The sequence below is a fragment of the Alligator sinensis genome, unplaced genomic scaffold (genome assembly GCF_000455745.1).
Source record: "Alligator sinensis unplaced genomic scaffold, ASM45574v1 scaffold31_1, whole genome shotgun sequence".
In the NCBI taxonomy this organism is placed as follows: Eukaryota; Metazoa; Chordata; order Crocodylia; family Alligatoridae; genus Alligator; species Alligator sinensis.
In genome coordinates this window covers 3,133,830-3,147,657 of record NW_005841884.1, presented here as the reverse complement: position 1 = coordinate 3,147,657, position 13,828 = coordinate 3,133,830, and the positions used below count along the sequence as shown (strand labels likewise).

General features: G+C 43.6%; 1 protein-coding gene across 3 annotated transcripts in view; it reads left to right on the top strand.

Moving 5' to 3' along the window:
* The window catches only part of RXRG (retinoid X receptor gamma), a 123,975-nt gene extending 115,502 nt beyond the window's left edge, over positions 1-8,473 (top strand). For 2 of the 3 annotated variants that reach the window (XM_014516927.2, XM_006017729.3), the window contains 5 exons: positions 1,807-1,939; positions 2,996-3,087; positions 4,318-4,404; positions 5,394-5,499; positions 8,010-8,473. In XM_014516927.2, coding sequence (XP_014372413.1) covers positions 1,807-1,939; positions 2,996-3,087; positions 4,318-4,404; positions 5,394-5,499; positions 8,010-8,157 — 566 coding nt within the window. In that variant the 3' untranslated portion in view covers positions 8,158-8,473. The remainder of the gene's footprint in view (positions 1-1,806; positions 1,940-2,995; positions 3,088-4,317; positions 4,405-5,393; positions 5,500-8,009) is intronic. The other variant, XM_025196729.1, reaches the window with a different exon arrangement.
* The last annotated feature ends 5,355 nt before the right edge of the window (positions 8,474-13,828 follow it).

Below are 13,828 nucleotides of genomic sequence, written 5' to 3'. Positions count from 1 at the left end.
CTCTTTCCTGCCTATGCAGGGGGTCGGACTCGATGATCTATTGAGGTCCCTTCCGACCCTAGAATCTATGAATCTATGAAGCTTTGCACAGCCCTGCTACTTGAGCATGACTCGGGCTTTCTACGTTCTATTAACCTTTAATTTAAAACACATTTTACTTGTCTGTAGGGTGAGACCTGAGGGGATCATGAGATATGAGTCATAGACTTATAGATTTCATAGACATCAAGGTTGGACGGGGCCTCGCAAGATCCAGCCCTCTGCCCAAGGGGCAGGAAGTCATCTGGGGTCATATGATCCCGGCAAGATAGGCATCCAAGAGGTTTTTTTAGTTGTTTTTTAAAGGAGTCCAGAGTAGGGGGGAGTCTACTTCGGACTCTGGGGACTGCGACAGTAAAGAATTTTTTCTTATGTTCAGCCTAAAACAGTCTTCCAGGAATTTGTGACTGTTGAACCTTGTCTTCCCTTGGGGTGCCCTGGTGAACAGACATTCTCCCAGATCCTGATGTACATCCTTTATATACTTATAGGCTGCCACCAAGTCCCCCCTGAGCCTTCACTTCTCCAGGCTGAGAAGTCCCATGCCATCAGGTTTTGATCTGCCCACTTTGCGAGCCTGTCCAGGGCAGCCTGAATTGGCAGCCTATTCTCTAGTGTGGCTACACTTCCCTGTAATTCAGTGTTGTCAGTGAACTTAGCCAGTATACTTCTGACACCAGAATCCAGATAGTTTAATGTATTTATAAAGTGTACTGGTCCAAGTACAGAGCCCTGTGAGGTGCCACTTGTCACCATGCTCCATGTTGATATGGTTCCATCGACCATCACTCTCTGGGTCTGACCATGGAGCCAGTTCCACAGCCATCAGACCGTAAGGTTGTTGAAGCCACAGTTCCCCAGTTTTACCATGAGGATATCATGGGAGACCAGGCCAAAGGCTTTTTTGAAGTCTAAATGTATGATATCAACCCCTTCTCCTTTGTCCAGGTGATGCATCACCTGGTCATAGAATGAAATGAGATTGGTCAGGGAAGACCTACCCGGAACAAAGTCATTTGGCTATCTCAGAAGGTTTTCTTCCATTAGCCTGTTGTTAATGGTTTCTTTGGTCCTTCTGCTGTTAGAAAAAAAATGCTTCCAGGCAAAGGGTACACTAAAATACTAGGGGCACAATCTTTATAAAAAAAAAAAAAAAAAAAAAAAAAAAAAGCAACCTTTTTGGGGCTTAGGTTTCCAGGTGTGATCCTATTCTACCGTCCTCCAGTCCCTGTAAAACTCTTAACACAAGGCAGGTAGGTCCTCCTGCTTACTGCTTTTTATGACTTAGTCTTTGAGCCAGGAAGATGATGTGTGACAAAAGTAGGCATATTAACGGTGTTTCAAGTATTCGGGCAGAATAGAATAGGATCCCACTTGGGCACTTGATCAGTCGTACAGGATCTGGACCCATGAATGTGTTGAAACCAATAGGGTTGTTTACATCTGTGTTTCAAGTTCTGTACCTCTGGGGAGAATCCATTCACCTTCCATTTGTGTGAAGTGGTTTCAGGGTGTAAATTTGATCTTACACGTGTGCACCCTCATTGCCTGGAGTAAGCTCAGGTTACCCTCTCCTGCCCACTGGCCTGGAGATGCTGCTGCTCTATCCCTTTCCTAAGCTCAGTGACAAGGGAGGACAGAGAAGCCATCTTATCCACCACTCCCACTGCCTCCTTGGCACCCTCCTGTAAAGGGACAGGAGCGTATGTTTCAGGGGGAGAGACTGGTATAATGTGCTCTCATGTCTTCTGCTCCTTGTTCTTGCAGGCTGGAATGAGCTGCTGATTGCATCTTTCTCTCATCGCTCTGTGTCTGTGCAGGATGGCATCCTACTCGCCACTGGCTTGCATGTACACCGCAGCAGTGCACACAGCGCTGGCGTGGGTTCTATTTTTGACAGGTATCTAGCCCATCACTTCACCCCCAACCAGTACAAGGCCACTCTTTGAGGCAACTGGCATGCAACTAAACCAAAAGCTTGCTTTATCTTCACCCTACATGCCATTCACAGAGCTCTGTCTCCACCTAGCCAGCTGGCAGCCCACTAGATGGCAGCAGGAAGTGGTGCAGAAGAGAGCTGTTGGGTTGCTCCCAAGAATGGGTAGCCCATATTACGAGAGGGGACTAAAAGTATGTCTATACCATGTTTCCAGTACATCCGAGCAAGAACACCCCATCTTTCCACTCCTGCTTGCACATACCAAACATGAGGAAGACCCTGCAAGATTTGAACCTGTGGCAGGATTTTGCTGATGAGATGCATGCGCCACAGAGAGACTTGAATTTCTATGCTGAATTGTAACAGGGACACGTTACAAACCAGAAATCCTTTATGTTGAAACTTGACTTCAACTCATATAATAAAGTATAATTTATAGCCCAAATGGGCTCTGCCATCTTCACCATGTGATGGTAGTAGCTCTGTGTGTTAGGAGAAAGCCAAGGCTTCCACAACTTAGATGCCTCAGGTTAGGCATCTAAGTCATCTTTAGGTACCCAAATAAATGGCCAGACTTTTAGAAGGGAAGATTATATTTGGAAGACAAGGAAAGGGAAGCTCCCAAAATACCTCATCCCAGTCCCTTCCCATATCTGGCCACCATTGTGGTCGAGATGGAGCACTGCATGCTGAGACTTGTCCCCTCCATGGGCTCCCTCCTTAATAAAGAACATTGCAGCTGATGGCAACTTCCTTCCTACAACAGATACGTGAATTTGATAGGCTCTTATGAACTGCTAGTGCCCACCTCCCAGCTGGAACACCACTGAGTGCACCTGCCTAGTGCAGTTATTCAAATCAGCACAGAATCAATCACCTAGGAGACATGTGAGTGTGCTGCCAGTGTTGCTCAGCAGTTTGCCTTCCTGAAGCTCAGTATTGGTGCATTTAACACTAGATGCAGACCTTGCCATTCATACATTCTGACAGACTGTCTGTTGTGTCTCCTCCATGCAGAGTTCTGACAGAGCTAGTATCTAAGATGAAAGACATGCAGATGGATAAGTCTGAGCTGGGGTGCCTGCGAGCCATCGTCCTGTTTAATCCAGGTGAGCTTTGGTGTTACCAGACACCCAAAGGACCTGCTGGGAGCCACAATCAGAGGATTCTCTTATTGGCTTTCAATGATATCCCGGGAGATTCCTTTTGGATAGTTGTGCATCTCCTTACCCATTTGATGATGTGTCTGTGAATGTATCAAGGGAGTGGAGGGGTGTAGTAGACAGGTTACAGTATTTTGCTCCTGTTCCAAAGGAGTGAATTCAAGCCTTGCTCCAGACTTGTGCTGAACAGAAGTGGGATGGTGGGAGTTCTTGTTGTCTCTTTGGGCTAGAAGCCAGCAAAAAGCCTCAGGCCCTTCAACCCAAATAAGCTAGAGGGGGAGAACATAGAGCTAATATATCTGCCCTTTTCACTTCTCCAGTGCTATGACAGATCAGGGAAGCATATTGTCATGGCATGGCAACTCTTGCCACATGTGGCAACTCATGATAGGGAGGGATTGGGAGTGTGGGGCATGATACCATAAATGTGTGATAAATTGCTGTGAAGTTTGTTGCAAAGGCTCATTGTTTCTGAGCATTATTCCCTTGGATTGCCATAGGGAATGGGTCAAGCATTTAAGAATTCCTTATCTCTGGGTCCTACGCCATTTTTGACCACTGTATCTGACCAACAATTTTAAGCACTTCACAAAAGCAGCCAATCCAAGAACTACATTTTTTTCAGTGATACTGTAAGGAGCCCACCTAATAGCTTATTGCCAATTCCCTGTGTAGTGCTGCCAGTTTGGATATCTTGTTTGGGTATTTTTAAGTGAAACTTTTTCATTTATTTTTTTCATTTCAAAACTTTGTTTTTCGTACTTGTGATCACAAAGGTCTAGATTCTGGAGGTCCCTTCCAGTTCTATGTCCCTAAGATACTTTACTTTTTTTTTTTAATGTAAAAAGAAACCAAACTAAATGTTTAATTCTAAACTAAATGTTGGTTGCTGGGGGTTTTGTTTGTTTGTTTTCTTCTTTTGAAATGACTGAGCTGAATGGAGAATTCAAGTTGTTTGCACAGTACACGCTCTCACCTCACTGAAATTTCTGCAGAAAATGAACTAAAATCATAGGGAAGTAAGACTGGAAGGGAACTTGCAAGCTCATCTAGTCCAGCCCCTTGTTCAAGACAGAATCATCCCTGACTAGACAATCCTAGCCAAGTGTCTCGGACTAACTGCTCCCTGGGAGCATGAAATGGCACTGGTGTGAAACTTGGTTATGTTCTTCAAAGCGGATGTCTACCTCTGTGCCTCCCAAGCCTTGCTCTGGAAGAGGGCCTTTCCTGGATGCTGCAAGCATCATCCCCAGCTGCAGAAGAGTAGGTTGGTTTCCATTCCATCACACTGTGGGTTCAGTAGGTGGCACTTCATCCTTTCTTTGTCTTATTTATATGGAAGTATATTGACCTTACGTAATGCTGAGTCTGTTTTCCCTCCAGAGCCTTTCATCCCCCTGGATTGTAGCTCAGTTCTGTCCCTCTCCATGTGACTGTACAGTGTATGGAAAGGGACAGAACTGAGCCACTGACTTTACAATCCAGGGGGACGAAAGGCTCTGGAGGGAAAACAGACTCAGAGCAGGTCATGCAGCAGGCCAGTGGCAGAACTGAGTATGGAACCTAGGTCTCTGGATGCTTTAGCCACTAGCCTGTATTACTCCTGGCCAACTCTGAAGCCTGTGATTTGAAGTGGCATAGCACCAGCTCCTCTATTCTGCCCATGGATTCTTCCCTGCTAGAATAGTGCCATAGTAGCTGTGGGTGCAACCCCATCAGTCTTTAAAGTTCAGAGCGATCCAATCTTACAGCAGATATTGCTTTTTAGGAGGGAGTCGTAGATGCAATCTCCAGACAAGCAAACATTTTTTATAAGATAGATCCTGTGGGAAATATGCAGCATGCACTCATACTATGTTAAACAGTACATTAAAGGACAAGTACATAGGTTGTAAAGTCAGATGCTCCCAAGTGAGGAAAAGCCAGGTACAGTTGTGATTCTGTACCCTGGTGTGCTTATTCTGGGCACTGAATGAGGCAGAAATCCTATGTGATCATAAATTAAGGGCAGGTTTATAATCCACAAGGATCCCAACAAAAAAAAGGATCACATTGCTTATGTGTATACACAACCAGGGCCTGTGTCTTCTTTGGAAATGCTAGGTGGAACAGAGTCACTGTTAAGAAAGTTGGCAATGGGAGAGAACTCCCACACTTTTTGAGAATATGGTTCTTTTTGCTCAGCTCGTAACCAAATGAAATATTAAACTTCAGCTATGCAGTGATTTCCTTCTTGCTTCTCCCTTCTCCAGATGCCAAGGGCTTGTCCAGTCCCTCTGAAGTGGAATCACTAAGAGAAAAGGTCTATGCCACACTGGAAGCATATACAAAGCAGAAGTACCCTGAACAACCTGGCAGGTGAATACAAATTAGCTCTGTGCCATTTCTCTGTCTATAGGAGATGCAGGTGGGAACCTCCTGATAGGTACAGATTGGTCAAATTGTCAGTGATTACAGGTACTAAGTGCATCCTTGCTCCTGCTACATCATGAAGGGGGTTCTATACAGAGTTGGTTGGAAGTTTATTTTTTATGATGAAAAGTGTTGATGGAAAACTTTTTCCATCAAAATTTTCAGTGGGAAGGGCTTGGGCTCGTCTTAACAACAATAACAAATTCAAGACCAAACCTGCTGAAGATTGGAGGGGAAATCCATTTTGATGAATTTTGTTTTTCCTTTATAGGCTCTTCAGTTAATAACATAAATTTTCAGAGAGGATGAGGGAGTTCCCACAAAGCAAGCCAACAAACCAACCCTTCAGTTTGTCCACATCCTAATTTTCTGTTTTTTGTTTTTTGTGGGTTTTTTTGTGGGGGGGTTAGCAGTTTCAGCGGGAGATTTTCCACCGGCCTTAGGTCCACATGCTGCTTCTTATAGGCAAAGACCTCAACAGTGAATCAATGCAGGAGGCTTTACCTCTTTACCTACCCTGAGAGGCTGTGATGCTATTGGCTATCTGTGGGGAAACAGAGATCCATGTCCTGGCTCAATTTAAACAAGCCAAAAGTCTGGCTCGGACCTCTATAAATGAAACATGACACTTATGAGTCTGACTCCCATTGTGTTACCCACATCCTCTTGTGCCTCTGTGAAAGATTTATGATAAGGGGTTTAAGTGGCACTTGTAATTAAAATACGAGTGGTTTCATGTTTCCGTTAGCTTAAAAAAATAGCAGCATACCAACAGAGATGGACAGCATTCAGCAAAATGGGCGTATTCTCTATTTATGAGATTTGATTCACCACTCCCTGTATCTGGTTTCATCATTCAGACCTGGGCAAAGGGGGCATAAAATGTTATCATGTGTGGATCTGATGCAAAATCCATTGCTGTGAAGGTAAACTTTGATTGACTTGACTGAGCTTGGATCAAGCCTCAGATCAGATACGTGTAAATGGCTACACAAGACTAGGGAAACCACAATCCCAGGCCCGGTGGAGCGCACTGAATATCACGTCTATTCGAACTGGGTTGCAAAGTCCTCTCTTTCCAGTAGTTTCTTGCTCTCATGCAAGCAGCAACTGAAGCCTGTTGCAATGAAGTCGAGTGCTGCCCAAGCTTTTTCCTGTGCTGTCCAACACTGCACTCTGCTGGCTGATTGAGAGAAATGGCAGAGTATGAGAGTATCCACGTGCTGTTTTAAGACTCCTTAAGAAACAAGGTGCTGGCACCTGGCAGTGCTGTTGCTATTTTTGGCCACAAAGTCAATGCTGCAAACAAGAAATGTGCATTTGGGGGGTGTGGGGGGAGAGTAGAGGTTAGTTGGTAGCAAATGTGGCCACATATGGTCCATAAAACAGAGGAAAATGGATAGTAAAAATATTGCTAATGGGTTACAAAGCTTCTCTAGGGGCCATCAATTTTTAAGCAGATTTCAAGGAAGATTTCAATGGCATGTTTTAGCTCCTAGGTTACTAGTTCAAGCCCTGGTCAAGGATGGAAGTCAAACAGTTGTTCCTGGATAGCCTGAAAAGGACAGATAAAATATTTCTCCAACACATGCACTTTGTTCCCAGGGGGTGTATGTGTGTGTGAATTTGCAAGGTGCAGATTGGGATTTGGAGTTCCTACTGTAACACGCAATATATCTTCTGTGGTCCTTGACAATAGTAGGTCTTCCTTGGGGTGGTCTTAGCAGATAGGTGTCCACACCACAAACTGTGTGCATGTGTGTTTGTTAAATCTGTGAAAAAAGTGGATCCACCTTCCAGGCATCATGAGGGAACCTGCTCAGCCCCTTGAATTTTCCTGGAAGGTCCCAGTTAGAGAGAGCTTTTATACAAGACACACACAAGTGTTTTGGGACCATGAATTTCTGATCCCTTGAAATATAAGCAAATGTCTCTGGCATGAGATCATATTATGGAAAAGGAATATGCAGCTTGAGCATCAGCACTGCAACAGTGGGGTGTTTGGCTGGGGGACAGTCTCCTGAGGGAAGCCTTGTGTTCCCCTTTCAAATTAAAACTAATCGGAGCAAAACACCGACTGGAGCATATAAAGGGGCTGGGGGACAGACCTGCAGCATCAGGGAATGGCAGTGTGCATGTGTGGGAAGAGGCAGTGCAGTTCAGCAGAGACTGCCTGGTGTGAGCACTTGCTTGCAACAAAAGCATCATCTGGGCTATATTCCTGGTTCCAACACTAACTTTCTGGTGACCTGGGCTGAGTCGCTTCATCTCTCTGGTTCCTCATTTCCATTTAAACTGTAAGATCTTCAAGGTAAGCTGTTTTTCAATATGATTACGCCTGGGGCACTGGGTACCTAGCACACTGGGGCCCATAGCCAGGTTAGGCACTGCTGAAAATCAAATAATAATGACTTCTGACTCTCTGACTTCTGTGGTTCTATGGAACATTTTTCCAGGTTTGCCAAACTCCTCCTCCGACTGCCAGCACTGAGATCTATTGGGCTGAAATGCCTCGAGCATCTCTTCTTCTTCAAGTTGATCGGGGACACGCCTATTGACACCTTTCTCATGGAGATGCTGGAGACCCCACTCCAGATCACCTGATCCTTGTTGCTGGGAAAGAGATAGTACAGACCAGCTTAGGATATAATGGACCCTGTCTGCTCCTGCACAGCCTTCTTTCCCTTTCCCCATACTATGACAGCTCATATTACAGAGAGGGGCTTTCTGATTCTTCAGCTCTTTTTAGGTGGGAATTTTTGTACATAGGTCAAGTGATGCATCTAACCTTTCCCTTGCCAGCTGTAGGATCTCTTCAGAACACTAACAAGCCATTTCCCCTGTACATATATCATCAGTTTAAATTATTTTTTCACTTTCAAAAATAAAAAGGAACAAAATAAAATAATATATAAGACATCAGCACTAACCTGAGACTGGGGCTTATTATTGTGTTGCATGATGGTCTATTCTGCAGAGTTCTGGACAAAGAGGGGGTTTGAATAGCTTGGGGAATAAGATAGACAGTCTACTTAGAGTCAAAGACAATCATTTCAGATTACATGCAAATCAGTTTATTTGAAAATTGTTAGCAGCATGTTCCTGGGGGCAGAACAATAGGTACTCGGGACACCTGGGTTCTTTTTCTGCCTCTGCCACTGACTTGTGCAATATTGGGCATGTAATTTTCCCTCTCTGTGCCTCTGCTTCTCTTACCAACACCTCTGCCCCTCTAGATTGTGAGCTATTTGAGGAAGGCAGTATCTTTTACTAGTGTTCAATGCTGATCAGAGCAAGGTGAAGATTGGGATTTGGAGGTCCTACTGTAACACGCAACATATCTTCCATGGTCCTTGACAATAGTAAGTCTTCCTTGGAGTGGTTTTAGCAGATAGGTGTCCACACCACAAACACTCTCCCCTCTTTTTTCTCTAGCAGAACTTCCAAGTATTCTACTACAGTATCACTTAGAGACACCAGCTGAGATCAGGGCTTTAAATGGCTACATAGTGAGAGGCTCAGGAGGCCTTGAACAGACAGAGAATGGGAGACTAATCTTATTTGTACAAATGGGAGACTGAGGTATACAGAGTAAATGACTTGTATTTGTGGCAGATCTAGGCAACTGTTTTGCACTCAAAACCATTCCTTAACTGCAAGAGCATCTTTCCTCTTTTCTATTGGGGCCAATGGAGACTAGATCTTCCTGCCACCTTTCTGCTGGGAGGGTGAGAGACTCTCATGGAACAGAGTGTAGGGCACTTGCACAGTTTTTGCATATTCCTAATTTCTGCTTCTTCAGTCTCTAGCTGGATGGTACCCAAATTTCTTCCAAAAATGAAATGAATGTCTAGCCAGGTGTGGGGATGCTTGGGAGTTAGTCTTTGCTCTGCTCCCTTGACATCAGTCTCCGAGTGTGATGAGCTGATTTCATTTTTCTTGGCAGGCCCCTACCGATCAACCCAGAAAACACATAGGCTAGGATGAAATTGCACAATAGAGCTGAAGGGATGCCACCACATTACCCTGCTCTTGATGCTCACACTCCAAGAATCCCTCAGGTCTCCCATGGCTTTCCAGGAAGGCCTTTAGAGCCCATGGGACACTTGGCATTCAGCAAAAGGACACGTGTAAGTGATAACAGTGCCTTCAACCAGCTCCTCTCCACTTGGGACCTGTGCAATACTCACTCCTTTCGAACTTTAGCTGAAAAACCTGAGGCAATGAACAAAGCCCATGGGGTTGGAACATAATTGAGACTTTGGTGTTGCTCTCATCTCTCCTGTTCTGTTCCTTTGGAGCAGGGAAGGGCTTTTTGAGGTGTTTTGCAATGAAGATCCTAGGTTTGTCATGGGGTGTTAGCTCACTATGATGGTATGTGGGAGGTGCCAGAGTAGATTTTCTTATCCATCTTCCCTGTGCGTGGACTCTACTACCCAAAAGGTTCCTTCTAGTCCTACATTACAAACAAAGTTTATGTCTGCAAAGTTAATACCACCTTCCATCTATCTACAGCAACATCAGCAAATGACAGCAAAATGGCATTGGTAATGTCTTGGTGAATGCTATTGCCTGGTAGGGATTCAACCTGATCTCATTCATCATTGAGCAACTCCCTGTTCATTTATTTGGTGGTTTCCAGCACTCAGGAACAGGTTTAATCATATTGCTTTCCATTAATAAATGCCACTAACTCCAGTTGTCACTGTTCACCTGCTTTGTTCCACTGAAATTAACTCATCCATTCTCAGCTGGAAACTGGTCAAAATTAATGCTGCTTCACTTATAGGCACATGGTGAAACCAGTTGGCTGTACTGTAGATGGGAGGCTCAGTGGGTACTGATGGGATATGATCCAGACCATGCCGGGACAAGAAATATAAACCTGCCAACACATTTCCACCAGTTCCACAATAACTATACCCCACAACAGAACCATCACCATCCCTGGATCTTACACCTGCACCTCCAGAAATGTAATATCTCTCATCCAATGCACCAAATGCCCTGATGGAAAATATGTAGGATGAACCAACTGTGTACCAGAATGAACACCCGCCAATAATTTGTCAAAGACCAAAATATCCAATTACCTATGGGTACCCACTTCTCACAAGACAATCACGCCCTCTCTGATCTCAATTCTAATCCTCAAAGGGAACTTACAAAACACCTTTCATAGACAAGCCTACCAAATCACTGCATAAATCTACTGGATACAAAAGATCACGGACTTGACACATTACAACCTGCCTAACATCTGACACATCAGGTAACCTGCCTCAAGCTGACCACTTGCATTCCTTCACACATTTCCCTCCCTCCCCCTCACCCCCATCTCTACCCATTGTCTTCCAAACTTCCACTCATTTGCATTTTCACAGACTTCTTGTTATACTTTAGCTTCTTCTCTACCTTAGAGAATACATAACAGCAGCAGAGTCTCCCAGGGCATGTCTACACATGCATTTTAATGTACAATAACCTATTTTACTGCACATTAAAGTGTCACGTAAAAAAATGTGATTATGTTACCGCACGGTAAAATAAGCTACTGCGCATTAAGCATCACTTAAAAACCATGTGCATTCATAACTGTGCATTAAGGCAGCCTAATGTGCATTTCTTTAGTATCTCACATTGGAGGTACTAAATTAAATGCTCATTAGAAAAAGCACTATAATGCACATGTTGACATGCCCCCAATGCCTGAAGAAGGATGTTTGTTTCCGAAAGTTTACAAAACTTTTTTCCAACTATTTAGTGGGTCTAATGCAGCGGTTCCTAACCCTGGCTTGTGACCCAAATGAGGGTCACGGGAGCAATGCCAGCAGTGCTACACACAAAAGATGAGTTGCACTGCATACCAGGAGCTTGCCCATCCCCAACCCAAGGCTGCTGCTGCCACTGCCGCTGCCACCACACTCCGCTCCCAGCAGTGGGTCTGAGAAAAAAAAAGTTGGGAATGACTGGTTTAATAAAAGATATCACATCTACCCAAAGGACCTTGCCTGCCTATGCCCTTTGACCAACAAGGCTACAACCAACAAACCTGCCACTAACAGCATTTTACTCAGCAGTACAGTATGACCAGGAGGTCTGAATGTACTCAGATATACTGGGGGGATGTTCCAGGCCCAGTCAGCGATTAAGTTTAGGTACAGATAGAAATGACGGATTTTTTATTTATTTATTTTTTTAACAAACTGGTTAAGTATTAGTATCAGCTGAGGGGGGAAGTATCAAAGCCTTTTATTTTGTTATTTTTTAAATAAAATATTTCATTTTGGTAGTACCAAAACATATCATTTTGCCATTCTCAAAATAAAACTTTTCCAATTTAGGCCTTAATTTTTGTTAAGGGGTGAAATAATCTAAAAACTAAACAGAACTTTCATTTTGGGCCAAACAAAATGCTTAGCAGAGGAGACACTCCTTGAAGTAATTCTCACTTCTTGTTTTGTCCTCAGCTGATGCATTATTTCCTCTCTAAACAATTGCACATTGTAGCCATCTGTTTCTACAAACACATCTGACCCCTTCCATAACTCCTCCTCTTCATCAAGGCAGAAAGGAAGGCAGAAGTTTCTGCAGAATTTTCTCTCTCTCCAATGAGCTCCCAGATGCACATTCACAAGGGAATACCCTCACGTCCCAAGCAGACACCCAAAAGAAAACTGGCTGACTACTCTCCCTTCAAGCCAACGGATGCATCTTCTCATGCAGCTGAAATGTGCCTTGTACCTTAATGATACAGTAACAACAAGAACTGATTATTCAAAGTGGACCATTCATTATTTAACATTGATACCAGTTTAATGTCAAATGCTGCTGATTTTTCCTGGCATCAAGGAAACAAAGGTGTTTTTTAAGCAGTTCCATTGTTTTCCACTAAGTGGCTCCCTAGCACACAGCTTTCTCAATCTAACCTCCAAGCACGGAGTTGAAGACAGCTTCTAAATACCTGTCACCCTTCAGTAATCTGGCTGCTTTGACAGAGGTGGCTGCGGGTGCTCATTCTTGCTGTCACAATGTCTTCTAATCCGATTTATGGTACTTAGAAATATTACAGAGTCATGCATGGATTTCTGATCCTTTTCTAATTGCCTTAGTAAATAATATTTGCTAGGAGAAGACCTTAGGGCTGTGAGAAATGTTCAATGCGGCACTGAGTCATAGCCTCAGTTGGGGTAAAGTGACATATCTCTGGTTAAATCAATTTGTACCTGCTGATGTTCTGGCCCATTTTACCTAGCTATGAATGGAGTCAAATAATAGTTCAAGGAAACTTTCCCTCTTCTCCAGTGCTCCTACACAAGGATGAGACATAGCCCTGTATTGATGTCCCAGTGTACAAGGATGAAGGGAACCAAGCACAGACAGAGGTGCTGTATGGCCCAAAGGGCCATTTAGCACCTAGAGTGCCAGTGACAAGACCCTTGTCCTGCAGTTCATTGCACTGTACCAACCTGCATAGCTAGGAGGGTATAGAGTAGGGGTTATCTTTGGTTTCTGAACTTCAAGGAGCCACGCTTTTTGGATGTTCTCTGTACCCATGAGTGCTAGCTAGTATATTGCTGTGGTATTTTTAAAAATCCCCTCATAATCACATGACTCCAGGATCTGGGAATGTATGAAAGACAAGTGACTTGCACTAGGATACTCCACTACACTTCTCAAAGAAGTGGTAGTGCTGGAAGATCCCTTTGAAATAAATAGGACTAATCAACCTAGAATGAGTTTATAAATGTGATCCACCTTTACATTGTAGAAACTCTACAAAACAGTAAATATAACTTATTGCTAACTAAATACCTGTATTGATCATATGTTTCTACAGTAAATGCAAATGTAATTCTGCCTCTTCAACATTTTTCAAGAGTTATGAAAAAATTTCAGAGTAGGGGAAAAAAGAAGTTAAAAGGTAAAGGGAAAAAGTCCTAGAACTCATTGGTTCTACAGCACTTGATGTATATTTGATGCTATTTGGTAAAGTTAAACACTGCACTGAGCTGCATTCTCTTATGGGAAATACATCCTCCAAGGACACTGCCTTATGCACTTCCATCATCAGAATCAGAAGAAAAGACATGCATCCTTGTTCACAGGCAAACAGAGCAATCGTAGCATTTTTGTTCCAAAGTTCTGTGTAGCACATTATAAATTAAAGAATGTCATACCTAACAGATACCTAAGAGATCTAAATAGTCATTATTTAATAATAAGCAATTGCATAGCTCTTGCTCTATGGATCATAAGTATTCAGCCTCGAGGA